The sequence below is a fragment of the Panthera uncia genome, chromosome B1 (genome assembly GCF_023721935.1).
Source record: "Panthera uncia isolate 11264 chromosome B1, Puncia_PCG_1.0, whole genome shotgun sequence".
In the NCBI taxonomy this organism is placed as follows: Eukaryota; Metazoa; Chordata; class Mammalia; order Carnivora; family Felidae; genus Panthera; species Panthera uncia.
This window is the reverse complement of record NC_064811.1, coordinates 122,626,669-122,639,343: the sequence shown is the minus strand read 5'-3', so window position 1 is coordinate 122,639,343 and position 12,675 is coordinate 122,626,669. Positions and strand designations below refer to the sequence as shown.

Sequence of the window (12,675 nt, the reverse complement as noted above, 5' to 3'; positions counted from 1 at the left end):
GAAGGAATTTCAGCTCTATGAATTTTTAACACAAATGAAGTTTGACTTATTTAGAAAGACACTTTACCTAATGGTTTATTTTATCTTCAGTTTTAATTCTTTTTCAAATTTTTTTTATTGTGGTAAAATGCACATAACATAAAATTTACCATCTTAACTATCTTTAAATGTACAGTTTGGTGGTATTAAATATTTTCATAATGTTGTGCAACCATCATCACCTTCAATTATCTCCATAACTCTTTTCATCTTGTAAAATGAAACCTTCTGCACATTAAACAATAACTCCCCATTCCATCCACTCCCCAGCAGCTAACAATCATGATTCTAGTCTCTGCTTCTATGAGTTTGACTACCTCATATGACTGGAACCATACTGTATATTTTTGTTACTGTCTTTATTTCACTTGGAATAATGTCCTCCAGGTTCATCCATGTTGTAGCATGTGTCAGAACTTCTTTTTTTAAAATTTTATTTATTTATTTATTTTTAAATTTTTTAATGTTTATTTATTACTGAGAGACAGAGGCAGAGCATGAGCAGGGGAGGGACAGAGAGGGGGAGACACAGAATCTGAAGCAGGCTCCAGGCTCCAAGCTGTCAGCACAGAGCCTGATGTGGGGCTCGAACTCACAAACTGTGAGATCATGACCTGAGCCCAAGTTGGACGCTCAACCGACTGAGCCACCCAGGCGCCCCTGAACTTCTTTTTTTTTAAGGCTGAATCATATTGCATTGTATGTATATATCACATTTTGCTTATTCATTCATTCATTGATGGACACTTGGGTTACTTCCACCTTTTAGCTATTGTGAATAACAATAATAATGAACATGAGAATGCAAATATCTTTCAGACCCTGCTTGAAATTCTTTTGGGTATATACCCAGAAGTGGAATTGCTGGATCATATGGTAATTCTAGTTTTAATTTTTTGAGCAGCTGCTATACTGCTTTCCACACTTGATGTACAATTTTATATTCCCATCAGCAGTACACAGGGTTTAAATCCTCACCAGCTTTTGTTTTTTTTTTTTTTTTTTTTTTTTTTTTTTTTTTTTTTGTAGTAGCTCTCCTACTGGGTGGGAGATGATGTCTTAATGTTTTGATTTGCATTTCCCTATTAGTGTTGTTGAGCTTTTTAAAATAAGTGCTTATTGGCTATCTTTATATCTTCTTTGGAAAAATGTCTTTTCAAGTTCTTTGCCAATTTTTGAGTCAGACTTTTTTTTTTTTATTTTTAGGAATTCTCTATGTATTTGGATATTAATTCCTTATCAGATAATTTACAAATATTTTCTCCAATTCTGTGGGTTGGTTGCCTTTTTACTTTATTGAAAGTATCTTTTTGTTTTTTTAATGTTTATTTTTGAGAGGAGCGGGGAGGGGCAGAGAGAGAGAGGGAGACAGAATCTGAAGCGACTCCAGGCTCCATGCTGTCAGCACAGAGCTTGAAGTGGGGCTGGAACCCACAAATCACAAGATCATGACCTGAGCTGAAGTCAGATGCTTAACTGAGGTGCCCTGAAAGTGTCTTTTGATGTGCAGAAATTTAAATTTTTATACAGTCCACTTTTTTTTTTTTTTTTTTAAATTTGTTGCCTGTGCTTTTGGTTTGATATCCAGGAAATTATTGTCAGATTCTGTGGCCTAAAACTATTCTCTCATGTTTTCTCTAAGAGTGTTTATAATTTTAGGTCTTACATTTAGGTCTTTGATCCATTTTGACTTAATTTTTGTATATGGTATATAGTTAGGGCGCAGCTTCACTCCTATGAGTGTGGATATCCAGTTTTCCAAACACTGTTAATAGAAAAGACTGTCTTTTCCACATCGAATGCTCTTGATACCCTTGGCAAAAATCATTTCACCGTATATGTCAAGGTTTATTTCTGAGCTCTTGAATTCTGTTTCATTGATCTACATGTCTCCCTTTATGCCAGTACCATCCTGGTTTGATTACTGTAGCTTCATAATAAGTTTGTTTTTAAGTAACTAATTCTTTTTTTATGTGGGAAACATTCAATTTATCATCTAAAACATTTTTAAGTATACAGCTAAGTAGTACTAAGGTATTTTCACATTGTAACCAATAGGTCTCTAGAACTTTTTCATCTTGCAAAACTGAAACTTTATAACCACAAAACACTAATTCCCCTCACCCCCCAAGCCCTTGGCAACCACCTTTCCAATTTCTATGTCTATTTTGTATTATTTTGAGTACTTTAGATACTTCATATGTGGAATCATATGGTATTTGTCTTATGTGACTGATGTATTTCACTTACCATAATGTCCTTGAGGTTCACCCATGTTGTAACATGTAACAGGATTTCCTTCTTTTTTAAACTGCATAATATTCCACTATATAAATATGCCATTAGCCATTCATCTATTGATGGACACTTGAGTTATTCTACCTTTTAGCTACTGTGAATAATCTCTGAGATTCTGCTTTCAGTTGATTTTTTTTTTAAGTTTATTTATTTATTTTTGAGAGAGAGAGGAAGAGTGCAAGTAGGGGAGGGACAGAGAGAGGGGGAGAGAGAGAGAATCCCAAGCAGGGATGCCGGGCTTGAACTCACAAACCATGAGATCATGACCTGAGCCGAAATCCAGAGTCTGATGCTCAACCAGCTGAACCACCCAGGCGCCCCTGCTTTCAGTTCTTTTGATATATATCCAGAGGTGCAATTAACTGAGTCATATGGTAATTCTATTTTTAATTTTTTGAGGAATCTCCAGAATCTTTATAATGGCTGTACCATTTTACATTTCTTTTTTATTTTTTTTTTATTTTTATTTTTAAAAAAATTTTTTTTTCAACGTTTTTTATTTATTTTTGGGACAGAGAGAGACAGAGCATGAACGGGGGAGGGGCAGAGAGAGAGGGAGACACAGAATCGGAAACAGGCTCCAGGCTCCGAGCCATCAGTCCAGAGCCTGACGCGGGGCTCGAACTCACGGACCGCGAGATCGTGACCTGGTTGAAGTCGGACGCTTAACCGACTGCGCCACCCAGGCGCCCCTTCCATTTTACATTTCTATCAGCAGTGCACAAGGATTCCAGTTTCTCCACATCTTTACCAACATTTGTTTATTTTCTGTTCTTTTGATAGTAGACATCCTAATGGGTGTAGGCTCATGTTTTATGGTTTGATTTGCATTTCTCGTGATTAGTGATAATGAGCATTTTTGCATATTGTTGTTGGTCATTTTTATATCTTCTTTCAAGAACTGCCTATTGAAGTCCATTGCCCATTTTTTAATCGGATTTTTGCTGTAGTTGAGTTATAGGAGTTTGTTATATATCCTGGATGTTAACCCCTTATGAGATACATGATTTACTGATATTTTCTCTCATTTCATAGGTTGCCTTTTCACTCTGTTGATTGTGTCCTTTAGGCCTTTGATGTGCAGAATTTTTTAAGTTTGATGTAGTCTCATTTGTCTGTTTTCGAATTTGATCATTATGTCTGGTCAAGTCTCTGTTGAATCCCACTAGTAAAATGTTCAATTCAGTTATTTTTCAGCTCACAATTTGTTTGGTTCTTTTTTATAGTTTCTATGTCTTTGTTGATATTCTCTATTTATTTATGCATCATTTTCTGCATTTCATTTATTTGAGCATCCTAATGATAGTTAATTTTAATTCTTTTATCTGTTTCATTAGGGTCAATTTCTGGATATTTAACGTCCTTTGATTACGCCATGTTTCCATATTTGTATGCCACGTTAACTTTTGTTAGGACTTGAGCTTTTAGAAGAATGCCTCATCTCTCTCAGTTTTTGTACAGGGAGGCTTTGTACAGGGAGGACCTTTACCATTCAGCCTGACTAGAGATTCTGAAGACCTCGCAAGCCTTTTCTGGGCTTGTAGCTTCTTTGGGGCTTTTGTGTGTCAGCTAGTTGAAGTCTTGCTGGTTTCTCCTCAGGAGCTCCCCTAGTATCGGTCTGAAGTACTGCAGCTCCCTTGGTGCTATAGCAAGTCATAGTACCAGAGCTCACCCTGATGACTGTCTGTGGAACTGCAGACTCTCTGGTCTTTAAGCCAAGTCATCGCCTTTGTAATATACCAGAGGGCCCCAGCCTCCTGGCGCCCATTTTTTGTCACTTAGATTTCATGTGAGACAGAAACCAGTTCCTTGGGCAGCACTCCCAAAAGTCATAGTGTCGGATGTACGTTCCATTCTTCTGTTTCTCTCCCCAACAAGAAGCTGGGAATTGGGGGTTGTCTCTTGATTGTACTGTGCTGTAGCTGGGCACTGTGGCAAGTAAATGCGATACACTTTCCTATCATCTTCCATATAGTTCTTTCTGGCCGTGTACTGGCTTGGAGTACAGGAACCTCTTAACTAGTTTCTAGGTATCTCACAGAAACAGTTTAGTCTGTGTGTTTTTTAGGTTTTTTTTTTTTTTTTTCATGTTTATTTCTGAGAGAGACAGAGAGCTCAGGTGGGGAAGGGGCAGAGAGAAAGGGAGACAGAGAATCTCAAGCAGGCTCCACACTGCCAATGTAGAGCCCAAGGTGGGGCTTGAACTCAGAAGTTGTGGGATCGTGACTTGAGCTGAAATCAAGAGTCAGATGCTTAACTGACTGAGCCACCCAAGTGCCCCTAGTCTGTGCCGTTTTCGGTAAGTAAGTGTCTCTGTGGGAAGAGGTGAATCTGAGGCTTCCTTTTCTACCATTTTATTTATATGGTCATTTTCCCTGTACTTTGTAGTAAGTTTTGAAATCAGGAAGTATAAAACTTCCAACTTTGTTCTTTTTCAAGATTGTTTTGGCTATTCTGGATCCCTTGAAATTCCATATAATTTTAGGATGGGGTTTTCTATTTTGGTAAAAAATGCTGTTGGGATTTGAAAGGGACTGCATTAAATCTGTATAGCTCACTGTGGGTAGCAACAGTATTTTCTTCTAGTCTGTGAATGTGGGATATCTTTTGATTTATTTGTGTCTTCTTTAATTTCTTCCAGCAATGTTTGTAGTTTTCAGTTTACAAGTCTTTTCCACCTGCTTCGTTAAGTTTATTCCTAAGTACTTTATTACTTTGACGCTATAGAAAGTGAAATTGTTTCCTAAATTTCCTTTTTGGGTTGTTCATATTAATTGCAAAAATACCACTAATTTGTGTGTATTGGTTTTATGTCCTGCAACTTTGCTGAATTAATTAGTTGTAATATTTTTATGTGGAATCTTCAAAGGCTTTTACATATATGATAATGTTGTTTATGCACAGAGATAGTTTTACTTCTTCATTTCCAACTTTGATGCCCTTTATTCTTCTTGCCTGATTGCTTCCCCTAGGACTTACAGTGACTACATTGAATGGAAGTAATGAAAGTGGGTGTCCTTTTCTTGTTCCTGATCTTTAGTGGAAAAGCGTTCAGTCAGTCACATTTTATTTAAATGTAACCTTTAAAGGATTTTTAAAAAGCATGTTTGGTTATAAAAACAATTGAGCAGTGTGTTCTGTCTGAATGATTAGTTATATTAGTGGGAAACATATAAAGCTACCAACTCCTTTTCCTGGTGTTTCTTAGTTGGGGCGGGTGTCCTATTGGAAGTTTGGGTGGGACAGTTTTGGTTTAATTTTCTTATATAGGATTGTCCTATGGATTGCAGGATGTTTGGCACCTCTGGTCACTAAATGCTAGTAGTGCCCATGATTATTGTTTTAACCAGTGTTCCCTCCCCTCCAAATCCCTACCTCCTGAGTAACAGTGAAGAACCAGTGCTTCTTTCCTTCAGCCCAAGCTATTGTTCAATCTCCTTACCTGAATGGGCGGGCTTATCTTGATTCTGGGGACAGAGGTATGCAGATACTTCTCACACAGGCCTCCTGTTATTAATGGTCAGTGTTTAACAGAGGGGAGGTCTCATGACTGGTGAAAGAGGGTGAAGTTATATCTGGGATAAGGACATCTGTCTCACTAGAACTCCTCTGAGCACCCCTAAACAAGGCAAGGGAAAATGAGCCATTTCACAGACTCAAATATTTAGTTTCTAGCTACCTTTCTTTGTAGTCATTGTTTTAAAATCTTCATTCTTAGACTTTGCTCAGTCATACTAGATTAAAATACAGGAAGAAGTTTAAAAGCTTGGTACTTTTCTTTTTTTAAATTTAAAACGCATTTAAAAACATCTTGTGTTGGGTCACAAGGAAACTGAAGAGTTTCTTCAGAATTTTTGCCATTTATGGTTAGACTTTTGAGTTGGAATGTATTTTGTCACTGCTGAAGGCACAGATGGTTCAGAAGTATTATTTGGCTTTGCAGAGGAGTCTGGCAGCTGCAGTGGTATAAGTGACAACAAAACAGTGTCAGTAAAGCTAAGCAGAATTTCAAGGCAATTACTCTTTTATCTAAACATAACTAAGGAGCATTCCTGTTAGTGACAGTAATATTGAGTTAAGGATTTGTGTGACATTTTATTTATTTATATTAAAAATTTTTTAATGTTTATTTACTTTTGAGAGAAAGAGAGAGAGAGAGAGAGAGAGAGAGAGGCAGAGAGAGGTAGAGAGAGAGGGAGACACAGAATCTGAAGTAGGCTCCAGGCTCAGAGCTGTCAGCACAGAGCCTGATGCGAGACTCGAACTCACAAACTGTGAGATCATGACCTGAGCCGAAGTTGGACGCTTAACCAACTGAGCCACCCGGGTGCCCCATTGTATAACATTTTAGATTAAAATAGTATGACCATGGTCTTTTAAAATAATTATCATATACTGCCTTTGTGTATAGTATTTATCTCTAGTACAGTTGTTAGTACTCTAGTCAGCCTGTTCTGACTTTTTAGGGTTCAGAAGATAAAATTTTGATATTTTGTTTAGTCTAATTTTCTGAAATGATTTAATGTAATGCCCTCCCTTCCTTTTCCCCATAGATTTTTATGGTTAGAAGGTTGACTTCTAACCGTATGTGCTTTTTCAGCTTGCAAATTTCATAGAACAGTACCCTCTTGTGGTTACTGGGGATGGAGGGAATTTAGTCAAGAGCATAAAGCTCTGGCTGGTCTGTCATTTGAGAAATTGTGATCTTAATAGTGATTAGATCTGGCTCTATTTAAATGGATCACAATTAGAGATAACTTCATCATTTTTTCAGAAAAATTAGTGCCATTGAATTATCAGGAATAAACCTGATCCATTTGAGCAAAACAGGTAGATTTCTCCAGTTTTTTAGGAAGACACATTTTTATCTGGTTTGGTAAAGACATAGACAGGAATTTTGTTAAGAGTAATTTTATTAATTATAGAGATTAATTTCTATTAGACTTTACCTAAAATACTAGAAGTTGATAGGAAAGCAATAACAAAAATGAGCAAAGTACTGTGAAGTCCTTTTTTAGGCTGATCTATAATATGTAGGACTTACTACAATGTAAATGATGATGTACTTATATTTATTTACTGAAGAGAGATTGTCTTGGTTTAAGATCATGACTTTTCTCAGTCTAATGGCATTATACTTAGGAATCATCTCTAACTTCCCTTGCTGATTCCATGTTCATCAAATGACCCAGTTATGACTTGGCTTCCAATGACCTAATCTTTAGGGAGAGCTGTTACAAGAGCAGTCTGTTTACTTATCATAAGGTTTTCCATCAACTTTTTATTTTGAAATATTTCAAAATTTCAAACTTAAGAAAAATTGCAAGAATAGTAACAATGAACATAAGACTATTGTTTTTGTCTTTATAACCTTCACGGTTTAACATTTAGCGTGTATCTCCTTAGAACAAAGGCTTTTCCCTACATATCACAATAAAATCACATTCAGGAAACTTAACATTGATAAAGATACTATTATTTAACATATAGTCTATATTAAACATTTCCCTATCCCAGTAATATCCTATATTCCTTTTTTTCTCCCCAGTCTTCCTCAGTTTTCCTCACAGAAGTTTTGTCACATTAGGAGGCATATAGTATTGCTTTATCCCATGATTGTTGATATTAATTTAGGTCAGTGTGTTTTAGGTTGTATTCACTGGGTTTTTCCATAGTAAGTTGCTGTTTTTCCCTTTGTAACTAGTAAGCCATTTGTGGGGACAATACTTGGAGACGATGTAAATATCTTTTTCCAAATAAAACTTTCACCCACTAGTTTTAATATCCATTGATTACTCTTCCTGAATCTAAAGACTTACATCCATCAAGCCAACTGGTTGTTTTTCTCTTTCATGGATCAGCAGCCACTTTGACTTTTTGGGAAATTATTTCCAGTGGTTTATCACTCTGAACAACCAGCCAATAACATACAGTCCATTAGATTAGGTACAATCTGTAGTTTACCAATTCATTATGAATTAATTATTGGTATTTATAAAATGCAGGGAATCACGATTTTTAAAACATTTTTCCTTCTCTAGGTGTTTGCTGCAATCTGGAGGCAAGATCTTTCCTCAATATGTGTTGATGTTTGGGTTGCTTGTGGAATCACAGACACTGGTAGAAGAGAGTGCTGTTCAAGGAACAGAACGCACTCTTGGATTGAATATAGCACCTTTTATTAATCAGTTTCAGGTAAGTGTTTAGAAGAGAAGTTCCATCAGGTGGCTATTACCCACCATCTACCTTATCTTTCTCCATAGTTTAATACAGTCACTGTGTTTAGCTGGATCAGGATGGTAATCAGTTTCCTAGAACAAAGGAATTTATGAGTGAAAATCAACATAGGGATTAGAATCACCAAGGAATTCTGTTGTTCCTATTGACAAAAGTCTATAGATATTCTTCTGAACCACTAAGTGAAAATAGGGTACTAGGTTTAGTCTTATGAAAAAGGGTGCTTCTTGTCTAAAGCAGAAGCAGTCAGAAAAAGACCTGTGTTCCAAACTTGAACCCTTTAGTACATTGAAACCTCAGGCTGGCAGGTGATAGATGTAAGCAGCTAGTGTCTAGACAGTTAGACTGCTGTGGGTAAGAATATAGGAGCCTAGGAAACTGGAGCGCAAGGCAAAGGGTTTAGTTGCTATTTGGGAAACAAGGAGTCAAGATCTAGTGCTGGCAAAGGTATTAGCAGAATGCAGATTTGCAGATTAAAATTGTGTGAGTGGATAGAATGTTTAAGGGAAGAAGTTTGGGTTGAAGACAGAGGCAGGAAGTACCTACTGATGCGATACTGATGTGTAAACCAAAGCAGAATTTTTGGGAAGTAGGATTTGGGTACAGAATTCAAGAATTGATATCTAAAACTTTTATTTGAAGGCTATACATAGTAAACCCTTGAAGATGCAGTTAGATCTTATGTGAACAGTACTTAGCAAATATAAGTTTCTTGAGAAAATGTTTTTTTCAGGGCTGGCTAACAAGTTTTAGAGTTTGTTTAATCTCAGATTTTTTGCGAGTTTAATAAGGAGAATACACTTATCAGAAGACAGAAGTTTAGGGGCACCTGGCTATCTCAGTTGCAGAAGTGTGTGACTCATAATCTTGGGGTTGTGAGTTCAAGCCCCACATTGGGTGTAGAGATTACTAAAAAAATAAATAAACTTAAAAAAAAAAGAAGACAGAAGTTTAAATTGTTTGTGTGGTTCAAAAATACCACCATCTCCTTTCTTTCTAGCTTATTCCCTCTTGATCAGCAAGCAACTCTTTGGTCCCATCAGAATCTATTATATTTTGACCTTGCCATCTTTTCACTGTACTTCCTGTCTTATATCCTCCCTTCCTTAATAGTTTGTATTCATGGTCTGTATACTTTTCATATCCCTTCTCTTCTGTTTTTTTTTACTGGCCTAGGAAAATAAGAGATGAATTCCTGCATTCATGGAGCTAGCACTCAAATTGGCAAACAAGAAATAGATAAACAAGTAAAAAGATTAGTATGATAGATGGTTAGAAGTGCTATGGACATAAAGCAGGTTAAGAAATACAGGGAATGGGGGTATGTGATATATACTGTTTCATATAGGTAATGACTAAGGGAAGGACTCATGGGTAAGTGGTAGTTAAGCAGGGAGCTGAAGACATAAGGAAGCAAATCATAAACAAGTCAAAGGATCAACAAATGCAATGGCCTGAGGCAAGAGCATGATTGGAGTGTTCAGAAACAGCAGGAAGATACCATGAGTGAGTCAGATGAAAGATGCAGTCAGAAAAGTATTAGGAACCAGATCGTGTAGACCGTTTTGGTCATAGGAAGACTTTTACTATGAAAAGGGTGGAAAACACGTGGAGGAGTGACATGAGGTATCTTGTTTTGAAAGGGTTACTATGGTTAAGGGGTTAGAAGTAAGCCACTTGTGAGAGCAGGCAAAGGCATTATTGCAGTAATCCAGGTAAGAGGTAGTAGTGACTTAGGAGTGAGTCATAGCAGTGTGGAGACGATGCAGAGTTCCAATTGTAGACATACTTGAAGGTGCATTGTGTGATAGATTCGATGTGGGTAATGAGAGCACCTGGAAGGATAGTTACCATCTACTGATTTGGGGAAAATAGCAGGAGGATTAGGTTGCATTTATGTGTTTGCAGGATCATTTATAAGAATTCAGAGAAAGATACAGGCTAGAGATAAAATGTGGTACTCATGATATTTAAAGCCCTAAGTCTGAGTGAAATCACCTTGGGCGTATATAGAAAGAACTGAACTCTAGAGAACTCATGAAATGATGAACTCTAGATGGGAAATGTGAGAAGAATTAACACAGATGACAGGGATGGCCAGTGGGCTAGGTTGAGAAACAGAAGTGAGGACAGGCTATGAAGGAGTAGAGTGCATGTGATGAGAGGTAACAAAGGAATTTAGGGCTTCTTCTGGTGACTGATACAAATGAGGGTAAAGGGCATAATCAGTCTTGGAAATGGCATGGAATTGCTGTTTTTATGGTGAGGGAAGCTTGCATGCCTTCAGGATGCCCAGGAAGAGGTTGGTATATCTGTGTCCATTGTTTCACCATGAACAGTTGCTAATATTTTACTCAAAGGAAAGAGGGCACTTTTAAAACAACAGTTTCCTTTCTGTTTCAAATTGAAGAGGCTGAAGTTACTGGTAGGAAGGTTCTATTGCTGCTAAAATTGATGGAACACATTATAGCAGTGGCTCTCAACCTTGACTGAACTTTCAGAACTATAGATACTTGGCTCCCAACTCCAGATTGATCTGAGGTATGGCCTGAACAGTTGAGGCTTTTAAAAAGCTCTTTAGGTGATTTTAACTTGCAGCCGAAGTTGGGAAACATTGCTTTCTAGAATTAAACTTTATTTTACAATGAAATCCACTATTATTTGGCATTTTCTCAAACAGTACAATAATATTGTACTATTTGCTAATTAGTTCATCTTTCACACATAAGCACATCTGTGTTTAAAATTTTTGGAGCTATTTGGCTTAAGTAAAAATTTAATCTGCTTTCATCTAAGAAAAGAATTCGTAGATAATTGAAACCATAACAAATTATGTAACCTGCCTAAGCCTTGGTTTGTTCATCCTTCTTATAAAACTGGAATCATGAAAGTCCTTATGCCTTAAGGTTGATATGGGAATTAAATTAAATGAGATATTAGGTGTAAAAAGCATTGTATCATACTGATGCAAGTACAAAGTAAGCACTTCAGGGTCATTGGGCCACAGAAAGAATTGAGTAAAAGTGAAAAATTTGTACTTTTTCTAGGTACCTATACGTGTATTTTTGGATCTGTCCTCATTGCCCTGTATACCTTTAAGCAAGCCAGTGGAACTCTTAAGACTAGATTTAATGACTCCATATTTGAACACCTCTAACAGAGAAGTAAAGGTAATACAAAATGATTATTCTTGTCATAGTCAGAATTTTCTTAAGCTAGGTAATACTTTATATACACAAAATAGTAGTCACTTTCTTTGAAGATTTAAATGTTAGGTTTTTTTTCTAAACAATATTCAAAAATGAGCTTGGTAAATACTAGTGAATAAAATAGGTTGATATTTGGATTGGATGATTAAATCTTTATAAAATTTGGAGCTAAAATTGACTAAAAAGACAAAAACTTATTTAACTCTGCTCTATTTACTCTGATGAAATTTTCATAATTTCTTAATTTTCATAGGTACAGATTTGTAAATCTGGACAAGTGACTGCCATTCCCTTTTGGTATCATATGTACCTTGATGACGAGATTAGGTTGGATACTTCAAGTGAAGCCTCCCACTGGAAACAAGCTGCAGTTGTATTAGATAATCCCATCCAGGTGGAAATGGGAGAAGAATTAGTACTCAGTGTCCAGCATCACAAAAGCAATGTCAGCATCACAGTAAAACAATGAAGAGTAGTTTTCTAATGAAAAACTGTTCAGGCAGAGCAGCAAGTGTGCAGTTCTGGTCTGAATTAGTAGTGGAATTGTATTCATGAAATGGGGGTATAAAGATTTAATTCCTTGTAATGGTTAAATATTTTTTAAATTGATTAATAAAGTATATTTAAAAGATTTTAAAGAGGAGCGTTATTATAAAAATATTGCTGCAGACTTTTTTCAAAAAGGCTGTTATTAATTTTTCAAGTAGGTAAGCTTTGTTTTTATTGCTTGGTTGTACTTACAATGGGTTCAATTTTCCTAAACGCTTTAGTCTACATTCTAAATCTATAAATATAAGGGATTTGAGTCCCGTCTTCATTGTCCTGTGTAAGTAAAGCAAACTTTTAATTTTTTAGGCATCTTGAGTTAAGTCCAAACTTATAATTGGGATCT

At 36.3% G+C, this 12,675-nt stretch overlaps 1 protein-coding gene across 2 annotated transcripts in view; it reads left to right on the top strand.

Annotated features, from left to right (window-relative positions):
* Positions 1-12,414, top strand: part of PRMT9 (protein arginine methyltransferase 9) — a 37,488-nt gene extending 25,074 nt beyond the window's left edge. For both annotated transcript variants that reach the window (XM_049632244.1, XM_049632245.1), the window contains 3 exons: positions 8,379-8,532; positions 11,622-11,744; positions 12,037-12,414. In XM_049632244.1, the coding sequence (XP_049488201.1) occupies positions 8,379-8,532; positions 11,622-11,744; positions 12,037-12,252 (493 nt within the window). In that variant the 3' untranslated portion in view covers positions 12,253-12,414. The remainder of the gene's footprint in view (positions 1-8,378; positions 8,533-11,621; positions 11,745-12,036) is intronic.
* Positions 12,415-12,675: the final 261 nt, after the last annotated feature.